At 47.4% G+C, this 20,123-nt stretch overlaps 3 protein-coding genes across 4 annotated transcripts in view; all 3 read right to left on the bottom strand.

The window, feature by feature from the left end:
• The window catches only part of HOXA3 (homeobox A3), a 45,920-nt gene extending 43,487 nt beyond the window's left edge, over positions 1 to 2,433 (bottom strand). For both annotated transcript variants that reach the window (XR_008839967.1, XM_056485873.1), the window contains exon 1: positions 1,728 to 2,433. Coding sequence is in view for 1 of the 2 variants with exons in the window: in XM_056485873.1 (XP_056341848.1) it covers positions 1,728 to 1,920 (193 nt within the window). In the remaining variant the exon portion in view is untranslated. The remainder of the gene's footprint in view (positions 1 to 1,727) is intronic.
• A 610-nt stretch (positions 2,434 to 3,043) lies between these two features.
• HOXA7 (homeobox A7) lies at positions 3,044 to 6,474 on the bottom strand. Its single transcript, XM_056485879.1, has 2 exons — positions 5,953 to 6,474; positions 3,044 to 4,873 (listed from the first exon to the last, which is right to left on the bottom strand). Exons 1-2 carry the CDS (start codon positions 6,326 to 6,328, stop codon positions 4,590 to 4,592), a joined length of 660 nt encoding a protein of 219 aa, XP_056341854.1. The 5' UTR covers positions 6,329 to 6,474; the 3' UTR covers positions 3,044 to 4,589.
• A 5,803-nt stretch (positions 6,475 to 12,277) lies between these two features.
• HOXA9 (homeobox A9) lies at positions 12,278 to 15,697 on the bottom strand. The gene is made up of 2 exons (XM_056484417.1): positions 14,839 to 15,697; positions 12,278 to 13,681 (listed from the first exon to the last, which is right to left on the bottom strand). Exons 1-2 carry the CDS (start codon positions 15,383 to 15,385, stop codon positions 13,443 to 13,445), a joined length of 786 nt encoding a protein of 261 aa, XP_056340392.1. The 5' UTR covers positions 15,386 to 15,697; the 3' UTR covers positions 12,278 to 13,442.
• Between the last annotated feature and the right edge of the window lie 4,426 nt (positions 15,698 to 20,123).

The following is a 20,123-nucleotide window of genomic DNA, read 5'->3' as shown; positions in this document are numbered from 1 at the left end:
ACCGTAACAGCCACACTTCACGATACCTGTGCATTTCATAACCCGTTTATTTGTTTTCATAATTCCACGCACCCCCAGCACCTCCTTCACAGAACATTTCGCCTTCCTCCTCCCGCCGAAAGCGCGTCCGCGACCCCAGCCACTTTCGGATACAGGTGCGGGATTAGTTACCCTCTTAAACTTAAAAGCCTCCTTCTCCTCGTATATAAAACCACTTTAAAATCATTCTCGTGCTCGCCAGCGTCATCAAAACCAACCTTTAACTAATAGCTCCTAATCCAAACAGTTTGGGCAAGGCGGACCGTTGTTTAGACTGGCGGGGTACACAGCTCGGCCGGGGGGACCCGGGCAGCTCCTCCCCAGCCGGCTCCCACCGTGGTGACTTGCAGTTGACACACACCGAGGTAGAAGCGGAGGGGAAGGGGAGTGGGCAGAGCCGGTCCTGCCGGAATATTTTGCCCGGGGGTGAGCTCCGATATTCCCACAGAAAAAAAAAAAAGAAAGAAAAAAAAAAAAAAAAAGATAGGCCGCATCTTTTTTTTTTTTTTTTTTTTTTTTTTTTTTTTTCCCTCTCGGTCTTTTATTTGGGCTCCCCCGAGCAGCGCAGGCTGCCAGCGCTGCTGTTCCAGGGGCTGCGGGGGCCGCTCCGCTCCGCGCCCGCCTCCGCCGCGCCGCCACGCCGTGGCAGCACTGAGCACCCGCGACCCGCAATAAATAATCCGGCGCTCACTGCAGCTCCAGTCCGGCGGATACCGCAATGCAATGCAAATGCAGTGCTTTATCAGCCCGGCGGCGCTGGCAGAGCCGGGGCCGCAGCTTCAAGCCCTTCCGAGCCTCTCCTTCGCCGTGAGGAGGCGGGATCGGAGCCGGGCGGCAGCGGCGGGGGGTCCCGGGGGCGCCGTCCCCGGGTCCCCGCTGCCCCCCGCCGGCACACACCGCGGGGCACCGGCCCGCCGGCCGCCGCTCCCCCGCCCCAGCGCCGCACCGTAACAGTCACAACAAGGAGAGAAAGGGGGGGGAAAGCTCCGTCTCCGGCGCTGGAATGGGTTTAGCCGCCGCCAAGCCCGCTCCGCGCAGCCGAGGCGCGCAAGCCGCCCGCGCCGCGAACCGCCGGCAACGCACCCACGGCGGGGCAAGGGATTTACGCAAGCAGCGCTTGATCTGATAAAGAAAATCTAAGATACATTCGCGCTGTTTCCCCCTGTCTAGAAATAACCTTCCTCCCGGACACGGCAGAGAAGCTAAGAGACATTGTGCTGTTTGATTTTTTTTTTTTTTATGAAATAGTAAAAAATAAATTACATCTAAATTTCGTCAACCGCAAATGAAATTTAAGCTAATGAGTTAATGCAGCAAATTAATATTCAAAATTGTTTGGGGATATCACTTTTCCCCCCTCTTTCTGGGAAAAAAAAATCCCCTCCACTTATAAAACTGAATTAATAGAAAATAACCTGGACGTCACAACATACCCTTGGCTAACGCAAAAAGAAATCAACTTCGTGGAAAAAAAAAAATAAATCACCTCTTCCTTGCTAAATCACATCAAATAAACATTTTATTTAGGCATATTTTTGCATGCACTGGTTAAGTCAAAATCAACTGAGCTGCAGCCATCTCTATTTTTGGCCGGTAACATTTCCATTTGGTTTAATTGCACATGTCTAATATTCAAACGTATTAAACAATTTTTCCCTGCTTACAGTACTGTCATATACATTTCTCACCTTTTAGGTTCTGGCTCACAGGAGCCCCTGCGACTTTGACAGCTGTCGCTTTGGCTGCACAGGAGACGAATCGCCCTCCTTTTGGTGCCAGAAGAAGCAGGAAATTAGCCAGGTTGCAAGTTGAAAATCTGCCACGCCAGTGCTTTGAATCCAATATGCCACACCTTCCAGCGGGGGAACTGGAAATTGCCATCCCGGATCTGTGTTCTAGGCGGCTGCTTATGCCGAACCTCCGCACACTTTGTTCACTATTGCCTTACAAAGAACAAATGAAATGGGGATTGAAAGCCAGAGAGATCCGAAGCAGGACAGAGCTCAGCAAAAGAATGCGGCTCTATTCTCGCAAGGGAAATTATAAAAAAGTTCATGTTCACGGTTACCATCCACATGACCGACAACGACCAATGGAAAAACCGAACAACTCATAAAGTTGTATTGCAAAGTTGTAAATTTTCATAAACAACAACGGATTTATGGCCTTTTCCTCATCACTAAGAAGAGGCAGGTCTTAGAGAGGCGCCATCTTACCACAGAGGCAGCCCTGGAGTTTTTTAAAAGACCTGGACTTTGTACTAATTTTATTAAAATTACAATTAGTGCGTTGAGCAGGAATGGAGTGTAGCAGAAAAAAGGGAACTTCAGGGCAAATAATGCTCCAGGTCTTACCTGTATTTATCCGGCCGAATAAAAGGACTTTTCGGGTTAATTTTTTTTTTTTTTTTTTTTTTTTTTTAATTAGAAAAAAAGAAAAAGAGGGACTATTGGACCTCATTGACATTACGTTGTACCTGGCAAAAATAAGACGTTTTCTAAAGCGGGGCAATTTCCCCCCATTTTCGTGCCACCGTGATGCCCCCTGGCCCCCGAAAGCCGCGCACACAAACCACATATGTACCCGATCAGATCATTTACACTTGGAAGTTTCGCATTTCACTTTCTGTTCTTTACAAAATATTCTTTCACTGCGTGCGATTTCAACTTGATCGCCGATCGTCTGGACTGGGGTTATGACTGCAAGAGGACACGGGAACACGGTGGAAGGAAGCTCTCCCATAAAAAAGGCTTTCCGCTTTATTAATCAACAACGCTAGGGAAAAAAAAATCACAAAGTAGAGATAGAGATATTGACTGATTCCTATCAATTCATCACCTTGGGGTTTTGTTGTGATTTTTGTTTTTTGCTGTTTTTTTTTTCCCCGTTCAGATTACCACTCCCTTCAAAAAATGTTTAGATGGTCTAATTTCTATATTTGTCTATGTAACTTTTTTTTTTTTTTTTTGCTTCCCTCGAACTGGTTCCTTAATAAAGAAACGCATTTCCTTGTCAACAAGCATATTTATTTTCTGTGTAACATAAAACACATTTATCGTGGGAGATAGTTGAACACGGTATCACTTCCAAAGAGAGTTCACAGACATTTTTTTTCCCACTTCCAATACTTACACGGCATACCCAAATGTTCACAACGAACACACCGAAACACATTGTAACATACAATTTGTGAATAAACTTTAGCCAAACCTTCAAGACGGATTTATACAGAGTTCTTAACAATACATCATGCTACGAAGTTTCCAAATTAATTACATACTTCCCAATTTATGACATGATCTTACAAATGAGGTTCAAGACGAATATAAATGACAAAAAAATTACAATATCTACTATTGCAGGAAAATTCATGGTATTACATATTAACACTTTCAGATAATCAGGACAAACAGTTTGTTGTTTTTTTTTTTTTTTAAAGGTGGTTACATGATCATTTAAATTCACTTTTCAAAGAACACTTTCCGCTATATTAAGTAAGATCAACACAGAGTAAGAAAACGGCCTTTAGCAGAAGCAGCTGAAGGTAGAAGCCAACGGGAGATATTAAACCGCTTTGTACAATATTGGCGTGTGTTTGCTTCCTCTCTCAGAATAGCAAAAAATCGAGAACAAAGATGTATTGCAGCATATGGTTTTCATTTATAATTGCTTTGGAATAAATATATTATTTTAAATTTAAATATATTCAGACTTTTCGGTACCAAATTCTATGCCAAAGCTATTGATGCGTGCTTTTCGAACGACTACACTTACATGTCTAAAAGCATTTTGCGATTCACATTAGTAATCTTGTAACATCCTTTTGACTACTAAAATACAGTATACTTTCGAAGATAGGTAGGCAGAGCAAGATATATAGGTAGGTAGTCTGGAAAATAGGTAGTACAAATAATTGCTGTAGTTTGTAGTGGTTTGTGGAACATTTTCCCCCCCTTAGTTGCTGTTTAACCTTTTGTTAGTGTAGCTGTTACTTATGATACTTTTCTAACAACAATTAAAAAAAAAAAAAAAAGAAAACAAAAAGAGAAGTGCAGAGCTACTTATTCAAAATTAGGTAGTTTTTCTTAATGTGAGCCTAATGCACTTTTCCCCTTAAACACGATCTGGACTATGGAGTCAGGTAGTTACTTCGGAAGGTCATGGTTTACTATCTGTGCAAGCAGCAGTTCTCCCCTTGAAATGTCCCCTGAAGAAGCCCACCCAGGTTTGGGTTAATGAAGAAAAAAACCAAACTGATGGTAAGATGCTCTTAGGAGATATTACCGAAAAGTTCGGCATAGGGCAGGTTTGGGGAGTATGGGAGAGTGGAGAGAAGGCTGGAAAGCCCACCCAAGAAATGTTTTCATGTTTGCAAACGCTCGCTTTTAAGATGATTATTAAAGGGGATTGATTTTTTTTTTTTTTTAATAAAAACGTAAGTCTTTTTTTTTTTTTTTTTTTTTTTTTTTTCCTTTCTCCTTTAAAGGGAGTTTTTCCAACTGTCATGTGCATACACTATTCTAAGAGATCTCTTCCTCGGCTGGGACTCCTTAGTCTTCCTCCTCTTCATCTTCTTCCACTTTCTCGACAGAGGCTGCAGCTGACGTGGGCTCGTTGGGAGCCGGGGTGCTGGAGCTCTCCTCCTTGTGCTCCTTCTTCCACTTCATCCTCCGGTTTTGGAACCAGATTTTGATCTGCCTCTCCGTCAGGCAGAGGGCATGGGCGATCTCTATCCTTCGCCGCCGAGTCAGATAACGATTGAAGTGGAATTCCTTCTCCAGCTCCAGAGTCTGGTAGCGGGTGTAGGTCTGGCGCCCTCGCTTCCTATCTGGACCTGAAAACAGGCACACACACGGCCAGGAGTTAGACAAGAAGTTGAAAGTTTTCTCTTTTTATTTTTCTTGTTGATTGTTTTGATAAATAAATAAATAAATAAATAAATAAATAAATAAACAAAAAAGTGGCCGAGCCAGAGTGAACGATCCCCTTCTTCGACTTCCACCCGCCCCCCCACTTTGCCCTAACAAAGACATTTCAGCCACACGACCTGCCCTGCTCAGGCAGGGCAAAAATTAAGTTGCTCGAGACCTAGAAAAAGTGAAGAGAAAGCATTCAGGAGAGGAGGTGGGGGAGGAAATTGCTTTTGGGAGGAGGAACTTTTCCCCCAGGCGATGTATTTCCCTAAAACCTTCCAGACTTTCACGTTTCGCAAGGGGAAATAAAAAGCTGGAAGGCTGGGCTGTATTTATTTTATTTTAATGTCGTGGGCTCCCCCCACCCATCCCGCCTGGATCGTAAACAATACATAGCATTTAGCTCCAGAAAAGAGCTCTCCTTTTTCACACACACACACACACACACACACACACACACACACACACACACACTCGTCCCCCAGCCCCCTCCTCCCCCCTCCGTTTTCCTGTTTAGTACATTTCTATAGATCCTTATCTCCGTGGAAAGGGCAGGGGGGACGAGAGTGGCACGTCTCGGCAACGCGGGCTGGCAAAGTCCTCGACATGCCGTCCCTCGGTCCTAAACGCCTCTGTCCCCTCCGCCTTACCCAGCGAGTGGGATTTTTTTTCCCCAACTCCGACAAGAGGGTAGGGGAGACTCTTATCCGTGGGGGCTCTGGGAGCCCGCAGCCAACTCTCCGCTTTTTCATAGCAAACAGCGCAAATCAACTCAATGCTAAAATTCCATAGCAAATGGAGTTAAATAAATTTACGAGGCTAGAACCCATTAATTGGGCAATAAAAAGTTTTATGATACTCATTTACATACAATGCCACGGGCTTTCTACGCAATGGCGCCTCGGCTATAATTAAAACCATAAAGGCTGTGCTGACAGTAATCCTGGCGACACGCTTTGCCTGGCTGCCACGGCTCCGAGCCCTCTCCGCTCGCCCCTACCTGAAGACCTCATCCAGGGGTATATCCGGAAATTAGGCTCAGCCTGGTTGTGCAGGTTGCTTTCCTCCGCTTTCTCACAGCTGGGTTTGGTTAGCTCATTGCAGAGGACGGGAATGTTCTGATCAAAAGAGGAACAATGCAGGTTGTAGGCATCAGAGCCCAGGCTGTATCCGGAAGAGAACGGGCTTTGATATATGGTACTGTTCACATTGTACAAGCCGGGCATGGAGGAGGCGAAGGCACCCGCGCCTGGTCCATAGCCGCTTCTCTGGGAGTTGCTTGCAAAGGAGCAAGAAGTAGGCTCCGCATTTTGGAAAAGAGAAGCCCCCGCCGTATATTTGCTAAAAAGCGCATTCACATAATACGAAGAGCTCATAATTTTGACCTGTGATTTGTTGTCCGGCAGGCTTCAGTGTCGGTTTTACGAGGTAGCGTGATATATGATAACATTACACCCCCAGATTTACACCAAACCCCATTTTCTTTTTGGACCGAGCTGCCCCGCAGCACGTGACCGGTCATGTGACGCCGCCCGCCAATCCCCGCCCGCCTCACAGGTGGTGCCGGCCGGGGCCCGCCGGTGCCCGGCCATGGACGGGCTGGGCCCGGGGCCGCCGCCGCCTCCGCCGGCCCCGCCAGCGCCCTCCAGCCGCCGCCCGCCCGGCCCCGCGCCCGCCGGTGCCCGGCCATGGACGGGCTGGGCCCGGGGCTGGGGCCGCCGGGACCGGCAGCGCCCTCCAGCCGCCGCCCGCCCGGCCCCGGGCGCGCCGCACCCGAGCAGGGGGGCTTGGCAAAAATCTGATGGTTAACCTTTCCAAAAAAACAAAACAAAAAAAATTACCAATTTATTTGTATGTGTCAGGGATAAAGGAGGCGGATCGCTCCCCCCCCGCCGCCCCGCGCTGTTTTCTCGCAGGGGCAACAGGGTTTGAGGGCACCCCCCCATCCGCTGCAGAGCGCTACCCAGCAGTCAGCCCCGGGGGGGTGAAAAAATCGCAGTCAGCCTCCCCGAGAAAGGAAAGGAGAAAAAAAAAAACAAACAAAAAAACCCCAACACAAAACCCCCAAACCAACTACGACATCCAATTAAACAAAAATCTCCCTCCCAACAACAGAACACACAAAAACCCCCTACCACCCGCCACAAATAATGGCCAAAAAAAAAAAAAAATTAAAATAGAGGATTCAACTTTCTGAATGTCTCAAGAAGAAAAAGTAGAATAAACCGAAACTGTAGAGTTGAAGAAATCGCCTGCAAATGGCTTCAAATCGCCGCCGCCTGTGTACTGCCCGAGTTACCTTTCCGCCCTACATACCTTGCAGTCCAGAGCGTGCGGCGGCAGCGGTACGCTCGCATGACGGGGAGAGTTGCTGCTTTTCTAAACACTGGGATCCCCAACAATGCGAATGGCTCTCCATTGAGGATGCTGCTCCGTGCCCTTCCTTTAAACGGATCGTAAAATGAGTTTCCTTCCCTCAGACAGGGAGTCTTGGTAAAGACAGCTTTTACTGCCTGCCTGTATTGCACATCATAAACTGGAAGAAGCACAATGGAATTGCCCCGGAAATTCTCCTTTCAATTATAGTTTGGTGCCCCGTGTACAAAGACTTTCTCACCAGTTAAAATTTTTCTTGGCGATATTTCGCACGGACCCTAAACTTTATGTTTTGCAAACGTGGAGCACCCTCTCCCCCCCTGCACACCTCCAGCACCCACCCGCACACACACCCGCGCACCCTTTGGCACCCTTTATGCGTGGTGGTTATTGCAGCCCCATGAACACAGGTTACTGACAGAAGCAAGTCAATTCTTGAAAGCCAGATCCCTGAGATACTGGTGCTTCAGAGCATGCTGATGTGGTGGATGTATGTAAATGTTTGCCAAGTGTTAAGTATGTGAAAACGCAGTTATTATTCGCAGGCACAAGGGAGAAGCCGCCGAAAGAGCCCCTTCGGTTATTTCATCCAATTCACCAATATTAGACAATATCCCTGCGGTCGCAATCACGGCGCGGGAACGTGCCGGCAGAAGAGGCTGCTGGAAGGGAATAGAGGCCCAAGAACTTAAACGAATGCGATGCAAACAAGACGACGACCAAAAAGATCAAAGAGTCTGAATTAGATGGCATTAGACCAATAAATTGCTCCTCTGGTGACAACATACCAAGATGCAAGAAAAAAGAAACAGCAAATATAACCAGTGTCTAGACTTAAATTTGGATAGGGTAGGACCGAATAGATTGTCTGGATAGCTGTATTTCGAGCTCTCTGATTCTCTACAATTTGCACGTTTATGTATTTTCCTTTGCTTACGTGTGTTTATTGCCGCCACGTTTTTTTAAAATGTGTTTTGCTTTCAGCTTATTTTTTCCTGCCAACCCTTTAGATTTATCTAAAAATCCTTCGCTGAATAAATGCTAGAAAGACTCCTGGATATGGGTCCCCGCCACCTTGTTGGCTCCCCCCACCCTGTGCGAGTTAGGCATAACTCTGCTTCTAAAATATCCTCTGAAACCTCTCGTTCTGTCGCTTACAGGATTAGCTGAATCCCCGAGCCTTTAAACGCGCTTTTCATTTGAACTTATTTTTTTTCTAATCGAGAAAGGGTGAACAGGCGCAGATTTCAAGTTTTTGGTCATGGCAATATTCTCACATGCTTTACGAATAATCCTCTACGATGGATTAGTTGTATTTTTTTTTTTTTTCCTTGTATGCTCTGGACTACCCCTCTTTGGCACTGAGCTTTTCCGGGAAGTAAAATGTAGTGATAAAACGGTGCTCGTAAGTTATAAGCGACCTGGGAGCACTACATGATTATGGCTTGTGTACTAAGCAGTATCTTGATGTGGTTCATACTAGAGAAGATTTTGTTGGTTTGGAATCTGTTCTCACCATAATTTATCCACGATTATAATGGAACATGCTGTGCCAAGTTATTACTTAGTATGACGATGCATAAACACTTTTTAATTTCAGTATAATTTTACTGCCCAAGGAAAAAAAAAATTAATCATAATAAGTTTAGCAATGCCATTGTAGACAAACATTTGATAGCAAGGCTCTTGTTAGAAAGCAGGGAGTGGCTGTTAGTCTTTATCCCTAGAAAGAATTAAATCTTTGAATCAGTGCGGGAAAAAACTAGCTCAGTGCATACCCAGTGCTGAATTTCGATATAAAGAGAATGGCTTTGATTTAAGGAAATGTAAGTAAGATGCAGAGAAAGTAGTTCTGTTACAGAATACTATGCAGCGATTTGTTTAGTTGTCTGGCTTAAACTTACAAAATACAACGTTTATACTTCAGCCCATATTTTATGCTTCCTTTCCTCCTGCATTTGTTTTCCTTCCAATTACTTTTTTCCCCAGTCTCTTTTGGCAATTGCCATCTGAAAATATTCCACAACTCCACACTAAGCCTCATTCTCAAGACGCCGGAGCCAACAAAAGCAAAGTTGGGGGGGGGGAGAAAAAAAAAAAGAAAAAAATAGGAAAACGATTCGAGGAAACAAAATAGACGGCGAGAACAAGTTAGGAATGACTTTGAGAGACATGTCAAGTTTGCAGAGCATCAGCCTTCTCACATCTGTGTAATATAATCACAACGGGTCCCACAGAGCTGAAATTGCTTCGGACACAAGCAGGGCTTTTTATTTGTATCAAAGACAGCTGTTGAAGAATTTCACCCGCCGGTAAATAATTTTCAAACAAGATTTTTGCAGCACTGCCGGTTTCCCGCACGTCTGTCTCAGCCACGCGGAGCGGACAAGGACATTGGAAAATCCATCGGTTTGGCCCCAGAGCTCCAAGGGTGAAGCTCTTCGGGCGCTCCCCTCTCAGGCTGAGCCGGGGAGACCCTCTCACATCCTGCCCGAACCCTTCAATTCCCCCTTTCTCCCAATATTTCATTTCACACCAGCCTTTCGGGAAATCAGGATACCGTGTTTGCAGGCTCAGAGAAGGGCAAAGGTTTGGGGTAAGGGAGAAAAAGAGAAGCTGGTAGTTCGGTGCCAGGGCTCCATCCGTCTCTATCGCATAGTAGAAAATGTCTCGGTATTTCGAGAATAAAAAATGCACAGCGTAACCTTGGTGCAGACCAAGCTTTTTACTTTCACCACGAGTGCACTGAGCGTGGCCAGACGGCAAACGCCACCCTGACGGCGCTAAGTCGGCCGGATAAAATGGGAAAAAACTCGGAGATAAGTGGGGGGAAAGCACCCTCAAACCTATCGCCCTTCGTCAAAACCATCTCAGCGCTTCCAAGCGCAGTTATGCTCCCACAAAGTCGACATTTTAGGAGCTGTCGGGGAGGCGGCCGAGCGCTTGATGGCGGAGGGCGGCCGGGCGCTGTTCCGCGGGCTCACAGCGCCACCTGCCGCCGCTCGGCCGCCAGGGCAGCGCCGCCGCCGCCGGCCCGGCCCGCCGCAGCCCGCGCCTGGCCCGGCCCGCCGGCCCGCGGCAAGATAAATGTCCAGCGCCCAGCCTGGGCTTAAGCACGGGAAGGCCAATAAAAGGTTGTTATTTCCGCTCTCCCGCTTTATCTAAAACAGCCAGACAAAACAAATGAAAAGGCTTTTGTAGAAAATCTTAATTGTGGCTGGACAGTTGTAAACTCATTAAGAGCCGAATTCCAGACAGTTTGCAGACCCGTCATTTATTACACACTCTTAATGCTGATTCTTTGAAGTTGCCTCTGTCTGCAACAACAGAGGGCGTCCCAGCATCCCCAAATACTGGCTCGGGGATCAATTAGGGGCTTTTTTTGTGGTGTGCACGCCAGAACGAGCTCCCTTTTGCTAATTAGACTTCATCAAATCTTACCTCGGAATTATTTCCTTTTTTTTTTTTTTTTTTTTTTTTTTTTCCAGGGTGAAGTCGAAAGCATTTTTTTTCCTCTCGCAGTTCTGCACATCTGTAAACTTCTTGCCGGCTCCCTAAGTTTTGTCTTCAGCCCTGCAGCGTTTTACACCCCATAAACGGTTACAGCAGTCATTTTCTTTTATTGCACTGTAGTATGGCTCTGAATTTTCCTAACAACAACTTCTGCCAAGACCATAAGCATGTTCCGTCCTATTTTGCTTTCAATACATATACAAATACACACACACATATATATATATGTGTATATATATATATGTATATAAGTATATATGTATATATGTACATATGTACATATGTGTAAATGTACCTTAATAAAACAAGAAGCATTTTATTGTTATTCGCCATATTTGCAAACAAGGCTCGGTGTGATGCAGAGCTGTACTGCCATTCATGTTATGGAGGATATCCACTGTGAGCAGTAAGATGTCCGCCCAAAACAAGGGTAAATTTCAGCAAGCTCATAGACTTTGCTATTTTCTTTTGTTGCTGAGCTTGGTTTGGCTTGGGGCGGCGGAGGAGGGGTAGGTGCAATGGGGAGGGAATGTATGGAAATCTTCCATTCCGAAGAAACCATCCTTCTCTTTTTAAAAAATAAATACAATTTCGTGCTCTCTGCTGTAGACTGTTGCCAGCCCACCTCTTTCCTTCGGCTGAATCAGCGACTAAAATTGACACCATAAATTCGACCATAATTGTCAGTAAAATTTTATCTGTTTCTATATCTATCTATAAATACATATATAATCTGAGGCGCTAGTAAAACGTGACGGGTTGTATTTATTTGCCACGGGACATTTAAAAGGGAAGAAAAATATAAAGGTGAAGGTAAGGGAAGGAAAAAAGTGGATGACGTTTGAAATAACATATTTTGCATGGACAATTATCTCTAACAGGGAATTTGAAATGAACGCCCTGGTAAGGCGAGCCTTCTCACATGGGTTGTGGAAGCACACTTAGCGCTAGACATTTTCTGGAGGGGGCTAATTAACAATCTCAGTTTAAATGTCGCTATCTGAGCTGATTTACATTATTGTCCGCAGTAAAGAACGTCGGACATTTTGGTTTGGTCCTAGTTCCCCCGCCCCGCCGGCGAGTTTTATTAAAACGGCGTGAGCTCGGCACCGCGCCCCGCTGCCATCCAAGGGGCTCCCTCCGCACACCGCCAAGCACCCGCTTACCAAATCACACCGGAAAAGGGGGAAAACTCCCAACTCTCCGCGAAGCTGCGGCATTTAGGACCTGAATCTGTCCATTTAGGATAAAATTAAGACCAAATTTCCATCACCTGGGGGCTGCGTCTATAAAACCGTGGGTTTGCCTTGGCTCGAAAATAATACCGCTCCTCGCCTCACCTCTGCAGCTGCCCTAGCCCTGCCACTTCTGCTGGCGAGATTTGGTGCGCCGTGGAAGAACCTCTCCTCAATAATGTTAAAACATCACAAAATATAAAAGAATCAATATCTTTTATTCGGCAAAAAGTTAAATATCATTTCAACACAACGATTTGGTCAGTAGGCCATGAGGTAACTGTTTCAAAATAGACAGTGTACGTTCTGCATCAACATAACTTCCCAGATTTTTTCTTTTTTAAATCGATACAAATTTACAATAACCAAATGTAGGTTTTTATAACGTATAATTTATTATCAATAAAATTAACCTTCATTACAATAACCATCAAATCATTCGATTAAAATTCAAACATAAACCATAGGTAGTTACCCTTTTCACATATACGTATAGCTCCGAAATCTGCTAACTGCTTACTGGTGCAAAAACAATATTTAAGCTAGTCTGTTTATTTACTTTTTTTTAATATATAGATTATATATACAACCGACGAAGACAGTACTATATATATATCAACTGTGCATACTAAAATGACTTGCTTCATATTTTGAGAACCGTAATTCCCAGACATCCCGAACGAACGTTTTTTCTACCATTTTTTTTATTATTTTGCATTGGGATATATATAATATATATATTTTACAATCAAAGGTTAACTGTCTAATTATACAGAAAAGACTTAATACACTACAGAGCTATACTCTATGCAATTTTTATAATAAACAACCTGAGTTCAAATTGAATCCTAGCTTACACCATTACATCCGGTACAGCACCCAAGCACATAAATTGAGTCACAAACATAATTACCACAATAAAACACAGTGTTCAAGTATTAGAGCAGAGATCTCTCTGCCACGCAAAGAGCGAATAAAATTAACTACGTAGACTAAACTATACAGTCCGTAAATAGTTGTGCATTATGAAAAGGTAGTTTTTTTCTTTTTTTTTTTTCTTTCCATAAGTGAAGAAACAGGTAGATTTATACAAGCCAGTTAAACAGCCTTTTCGTGCTAATGCCCCCTTTTTCTTTCCTATTAGAAAATTAAAAGTCTTACTGTACCTCTCCTGGCAATCTGGCCTCTGTGACTATCATTGTACAACCATAATCAGAATTTGCCAAGGGAAAAATGAGGCCTGGACCCAGACGCATTGCATGGCAGGGCTCGAGGGGATGATTTTTTTGTTTTGTTTTAACTTTTTTCTTTTTTTTTTTTTTTTTCTTTTACATTATGCATTTTCATTTTAACCCACGTGTCGCCATCATTCGTCCTTCGCTCGATCTTTGTTGATTTTCTTCATTTTCATCCTTCTGTTCTGAAACCAGATTTTCACTTGTCTCTCTGTTAAATTGAGGAGTCTGGCCACCTCGTATCTACGGTCCCTAGTGAGATACATATTGAACAGAAACTCCTTCTCCAGTTCCAGTGTCTGATGCTTGGTGTAAGGGCATCGCTTTTTCCTGGTGGACCTTGCGTGGAGCCAGTTTGCAGCTGGATTATCTACAACGAAAACAACAGAAGTTCAGGCTGAGGGGGAGGGTGGGAGGTGGAGGGAGGGGGCTGGGAGGGAAATCCACGCAGAAACAGCCCATCAGGTGTCCCGGTATTCGTGTTTAGGACGTGGCTCTCATTTCCCCAGGCACAGAGGCTCGTGAGGCACAATGGATTCCAAAATACAGACACATGGGGAGGTCACACGCAACCACACGCGGCAAAGCCCCGTTGCTCCCGCCTCCCCTTGCCTTTTTTATTGTTTGGAGAATACAATTTTAAAATATTTTCTCCTCCTCTATCTTCCTCTGTCTCTAACTCCCTCTCTCCTTTCTGGCCTGCCCACACCTCAAAGTGCCAGAACAACATGTCATCGAAATTGTTTGTCTTTTTAATCTCTACCTTCTCCTGTGTCATCCCTGGCAAGACCCAGGGAGCTGGCGAGTTAATCTACAGCTGGCATAATTATACCCTCGCCTTCTTGGTACCCTTATTCGCACGGCGTTAATCGCGATAATAATCCCAAAGCGTTCTGCCACCAGTCTCGTAGTCCTGGGAGCATCCAGCCCGGGGTTTTCCACCGAGGAGATGAAAGGGGGAGGGGATGAACCAAGTAAACGGCGAGGTTTCTGTTCTCAGCCCAGCAATAGCCGCCCTGGCCTGAGAGCCGTCTCAAAAAAGATCAGATTCACATCCAGTGCTTTCTAGGCACCCCTCTCCCCGGCGTCTGCCCACGCCTGGGAGCGCGGCGAGGCAGGAGGATGTGACACGTCCTGCTGAGTTTGCTGGGGTGGCAGGAGCGGGAATAGGCGGCTATTGCATTTCTCTCTCTCTCTCTCTCTCCCTTTTTGTTTGCTTTTTTTGTTTGTTTTGGGGTTTTTTTGATTTGCCTTTTTTTTTTTTTTTTTTTCTTTAATGCTTGTTTAAGCTGCAGTTGTAGGGTGAGTTTTTGCTTTCCTTTCACCCTGGAAAGCCAGAGCGGTCCTAGATCCCGTTCGAGCCTGGAAAAGGCAGCGCTGGCTTCTGCAGATGGCAGACCCCGGCGGGCTGGCGCAGCGGCGGCGGCAGCGGCCGGCGCTCGGCCGCGTAATTAGCCCCAGCGCCTCGACACCTCCCCGCGGCCGGCGCAGAGCCCTGAAGTCCATTACCCTTGCCGTCCCACTTACTTGGATCGATCTGCGGTTTCTCTCCGTTTGCCTCACTTTCTCCATTGCTTTCAGAGAATGCGCCTTCGTGGCTTTGCTTATCCCTATCAACTGGAGGAGAACCACAAGCATAATCAGAGAGAGACAAAGTGTGAGTGTCAAACGTGGTACAGTCAGCCCTCCTGGCCGCCAGCGGTTCAGGTTTAATGCCGTAATGCCTGCTGGTAGGTAACCCGGGGAAAGACAAGGAGCCCGGCACAGGCTCAAGCCACGAACGCATGTACCTGCCGTCGGGCGGTGCCACGGGCGCCTGGTGGTGCGCGTAGGGGTGGTAGACGGCGGGGACGCCGCTGGCGCCGGCGGGGTGCGCGGGGCTCCAGGGGGGGCCGAAGACGGGCGCCTTGGGCTGGAAGCTGCAGGGGGCCAGCTCGGGGTGCTCGGCCAGCGCCGCCGGCCGCGGCGGCGGCCCCAGCGGGGCGGGGGCGTAGCGGGGCGCCGCCAGCTCGTCCCCCTCCGGCACCAGGAAGGAGTCCACGTAGTAATTGCTGAGGGTCCCGGGAGCCGACATGGCGGGCGGGCGGGCGGGCGGCGGACCCGCCGCGGTTCGGGGCTGCGGGTTTCACGTAACAACTTGGTGCTGGCGGAGAAGTAGAGTCAGTAATAAGTTGAGGGCAGCGCAGGCGCCCATTGGCTGCGCCTGTCACGTGGCGGGGGAGCAGAACAATAAAGTATAAATCAGTCCGCGGGCTATTAATGGGTCAGTGTTTTCCAGCCATAATTTTTATAGCGAGGCCATATGTTTTTATGCAAAGGGATATTTGAGTTATACGGCGGGGTTTGTTTTAATTGCGGCCAACTGAGATTAAAAGATCAGATTCCGTATTACAGCCCCCCTCTCCCCTCTTTCTCTCTTCCTCTCTCTCTCCCCTCTCTCTTTTTCTCTCTTTTTTTTTTTTTTTTTTTTTTTTTTTTTTTTTTTTTCCGTTTAAGCGGACTATTTTAAATCAAAATTAATCATCCCATCAGTGGGTCGTGCTCTCCGCGAAAAAAAATCCCGCCACCCTTGTGATCGGAGACCTTCACATAAAATGATACAATAACCGAAGCAATAAAAAGAGCAAAATAGTAGTTGCGGTATACTGTATTTAAATATACATTTATTATATTTCATAAGGAGTTATTGTTTCGGGAGCCACGGGGTTGTTATTAAGTCAGTAACTATGAGCGCGCTCATTTGCATCGCTGTGTTTCACAGCAGTAAAAATTTACGAGTGCTTGGAAAGGTTAAATTATACTATTGTGTTTAGTTTGGGAACCCACTGTAAATAATACCGTTCCGTTCGGCTCAGAGCTGGCAGCGGAAAGTCAAATTCAACGTATCCCCTTTCCGAAAGCCCGGCGCAGAGCCGGCCCTCCCCGCCCGGCCGGAGAAGGACAGGGGCAGGCGCTGGCTCGGTATTTAGCCTGGCCCGCACCAAACTGCACTTCACCACCCCACCCGGCCGGGCATGGCGCGGCAGTGACCGAAACACCCTCCTCGTCCTCCCCTGCCCTTGGACCGGGACCCCCTCGCCGGGCCGGGGAGAGGAGCCGGGGCTGGGCGGCGGCGGCGGCGGCCGGAGAGGAGCCGCCGTCCTGGCCGGGAGAGAAGGAGCGCGGGCAGAGCCGGGCGGCGGTATTTATCACCACTATTAATTCTTCAACTATGCAGGGAAGCAGCGGGGGGAAAGGGGAGAAAATGCCCCGTCTCCCCTCTGCCGAAAGGCACCCTGCTTCTCCGGGCGGCTATCAAAGGGGCGCTCGCAGTCGGCCGTCCAGCATTCTGGTGAATCAAATTTATGTGCAAATATAGTTATTTACTTGCTGGCACCTCCTGTGACTGCAGGACACACGCTAGCGGCATCGGAAGCCGAGCGGAGGGTTACAATCCTCCGCAGAAGAAGGGGAGGGTGCGCGGGGGAAAGTAAGAGGCGGCCAGATCCAAGTCCAGTGTTAGGAATTAAAGTAGTGGCTGAGCTCTTGGCAAACACGCCTGCGACTCCCTGGTTTCTCCCTGGCGGACATTCACGCTGTTTATCCCCGTGGCTGGCGAAGGAGCGCGGTCACTAAGATGCAGGGGGCACAAAAAATCTCCGTGAGAGGCTCAATTTACTCGAAATATCTTGTATTGAAAATAGAGCCCAGCAAATGGTAGGGACGACTGAGTAATGATTAAAATCGCGTGTAAATATTGTGCATGCGAAAGTGTGGTTCTAATTAGTTTTACATCGCAGTGTGGGCTGTCTCTCTCCCTCTCTCTCCTTATTTCTTTTTCTTTTCATGTCTTCTCAACAGTTTAATCCGAAATCTTACAGAGGTCCTATTTTAACACCGCTCTCTCCCACATCCAAAATTAAAAAGGCCCATAATGAAACTATTATCGCCCATTAGAGTTCGAAAATCGTGAAACATTTGCAAGATCTCAATAAACAAGGGCCCGTTACTTTCTAACAATTTAAAAAATTCAAATAAAGCTCTCTCGGCTTTTTTTTTTTTTTTTTTTTTTTTTTCCCTCTCTCCCATTGTGTAGACACTCCGTAATAGAAAAAAATAATTGTATTTCTTTCCTGGAAAGACGGAACTCCACGTCATTTGTATTTATTATTAAGAGTCAGCTGTGGTGAAATGTGATTGTAGAACTTCCTTTTTCCATTCAGAAAAAATAATCTTAGCTGCAGGAGTCCTGGATGTTTATATTCGAATTTGGGTTCTCAACTTCAGCAGCGGGTTTTATTTTTTTGGTTCCTCACCAAAACTAATAGCAAATGAATAACAATAACAATAGCGTTTAAAAGAACGTGACTGCGTTTTTATTTCCCCTGTAAAATTCCGCATTTGTTCACTGCCAGCATCCAAGAGGCAGGAGAGGTCGTACAGAAAGTAAGAGGAGAAATACAGCAAATAATTAGACATTTTCCACGCGGTCACGTTGCTGTTAATAACGCTGAGATATTCGACTTTTTTATCGCCGTTTTAGATCCATTTTCACCCAAAGTGCATTTTTCATACGAGCCACGAAGGCGATTTCGCTTCGTCAATTTACTTTGCAAATGACTTAAGGTTCTGGTGACTTACACCTTCAGAGGCAAAAGACCCCAAACAGGGCAGAAACAGACATTGACATTAAAATGCTATATGAAACCAGAATTCCCAGGAATTAAGCATTTCTGGAGCGATCGTGTCCGAATAGAAGTACTCCCTGTCCTCCATCCCAACATAACCGAACTAGCAGAGCTCCCATTCCGCTAGCTCAGACCCCCGGCTGCATCAGGAAGGGTCTCGTCAGTTTTTAAGCGGGGGGGCATCTGCAAGCGCTGCTTCATTAGCCACGCACCCCGGAGGCGCGGAGCATACGCGGGCGCAGGCCAGGAATTCGCGGGCGTTGGCGATCTCTCCTGAACGGGAAGTTCAGGATCGCCTTTCCCCAGGGTTTCCTGCCACTGCAGACCTCTCTCACGGAACCAGTGGTGGTACGAAGCCACGGAGGGGTTTTGGCACGGCGAAGAGAAAAAATGATTCGTAATTTAGAGGAAGCAGTCCAAAATCAGGATGAGGCGATTAAAATGGGGATCGAAAGGGCAAAGGCAAAAGACGCCATACAGGCACACAGAAACACAGGCACTGTAAACACACTCCCCGAAATGTACACAGACCATGCAGACCTTGTGTGTAGAGGCAAACACAAGCACTTCAATTTCACTGCAATGCAGAGCTCTGCTCCTGCCCCGGCTGGGGACAGCAGCTTTTCAGAGGATGGCTGAAATCCGCTATCCAAACCCATCTGAGCTCCCGCAGCCAAGCCTGAAGTTTCGAAAAACTTTTTAGGTTTTACTATTGCTATTTTTTTAAGGCAAAAATAATTACGACCGCTAAAAAATAAATAGAAATAAATGAGCAACGAGTGAGTTTTCTGTTCATTTCCCCGCCCTCCTTTTCTCCGCGAAGGGTGCCCCGCTCCGCGGCCACGCCGGCGCTGGCTGCTGGCGGAGGGCCCGGCGGGAGCCCGCCCATCGCCCGCGGTCGCGCTGCGAACACAAAAGGCGGCGGTGGCGGCGACGGCAGCGGGCCCGGAGAGGTCGCTGTTGCCCGTTCCGCCGCCGCGGAGAGCCCGCACCGCAATCGTGATCGTAACCGAGGCCTTGCGGGCCGAGGAGCTGCCCGGGGTAGCGGGCCCGACGGCGGAGGCACGGAGCGGGCGGAGCCGGGCGCCAGGCTCCGGCGGCATCGGCCACCGCACCGCGGGCACCCAGAGCCGCCCGAGGGTCCGCCCGGCCGCGGGCGCTGCGCTCCGGGCCCTTGTTTCTGATGACGCCTGGAGCGGGGCAGGAAGATTTGATCTATCCCCACCCCTTCCCCCAGGCATGCTTTCAGGTCTCCTGGTTTTTAATAAATCCAGATTGAAAAATTAAACAGCCACCCACCTCCCCCCGGCCCCCCGAGCTCGACTCACGCCGAGCGGAATGCGAAAACGCACCTGACCTTGAATGCAGCCAGCGAGATATATTAAAAACCCGCAAGCAGGCAGGGACTCGCTTAGGAGCTAGCTAACCTTGAAGAACTTGTCAAGCTTCCCCCCTCGGCTGCCGTGTTTATCTGAGGAATCAAAGGAGGCTCCGCTGCAGATGGGAAACAATGGCATTGGGACTTGACGCCTACAGTTCACTTCAGCGCTAAGATTTCTTCGGGTAGAAAGGACCCTCGCACCAAGCATACCTGGTGATGATATCAACTGAAGTAATTAAGGCAGTTTCGTGCTGTAGAGAGAAAGGTGGAGCCCCAACAACATGAAACTACCTAAACCACAGAGCAGTTCTCAGGCGCTAATTATTACTTTCCCCATTGCCGTGGTCCTTAACGCAAGGATCCCGCTACGAAAATAAAACCAGAAACGTGACTAAAACATCCCTCTCGCCCTCCCGCCCACCCCGCCGGCGCCCCTCCGCGCCCCCCGGCCAGCCTCGGGTGGGTTAATGAAAACAAGAGTAAAATATAATAACAACCACCCACACACACGCGCGCGGGCAGCTTTCGCCTTTCCATGCAGATGTAATCGGGGAAAAAAGGGCCGTGCACGACAATGTTACATCACGAAAAGCTAACGGCTCCCAAGAATCCCGGGTTCAAAGTCTGTTCCCCCCTCCCTCCTCCCGACATACGTATACCCTTGCAAGGAAGCATTAGCTGACTCTTCTGTTCCAGCCTTCCTTTTGCCTTCCCTTTGTGCAAGACCCTATTAGCTAAACATGCAGCAAGGAAGAGAGGATGCA

The sequence above is a fragment of the Oenanthe melanoleuca genome, chromosome 2 (genome assembly GCF_029582105.1).
Source record: "Oenanthe melanoleuca isolate GR-GAL-2019-014 chromosome 2, OMel1.0, whole genome shotgun sequence".
NCBI classification, from domain to species: Eukaryota; Metazoa; Chordata; class Aves; order Passeriformes; family Muscicapidae; genus Oenanthe; species Oenanthe melanoleuca.
Note: the sequence above shows the minus strand (reverse complement) of the source record. Positions and strands in the feature narration are given on the sequence as shown.

Excerpts from the sequence above, each read along its gene's own strand:
- HOXA7 (XM_056485879.1), bottom strand. The coding sequence starts at position 6,328 with ATGAGCTCTTCGTATTATGTGAATGCGCTTTTTAGCAAATATACGGCG. Across the intron at positions 4,874-5,952 it reads CCCCTGGATGAGGTCTTCAG|GTCCAGATAGGAAGCGAGGG; the intron begins GTAGGGGCGAGC and ends GCCTGTTTTCAG.
- HOXA9 (XM_056484417.1), bottom strand. The coding sequence starts at position 15,385 with ATGTCGGCTCCCGGGACCCTCAGCAATTACTACGTGGACTCCTTCCTG. Across the intron at positions 13,682-14,838 it reads GAAACCGCAGATCGATCCAA|ATAATCCAGCTGCAAACTGG; the intron begins GTAAGTGGGACG and ends TTTTCGTTGTAG.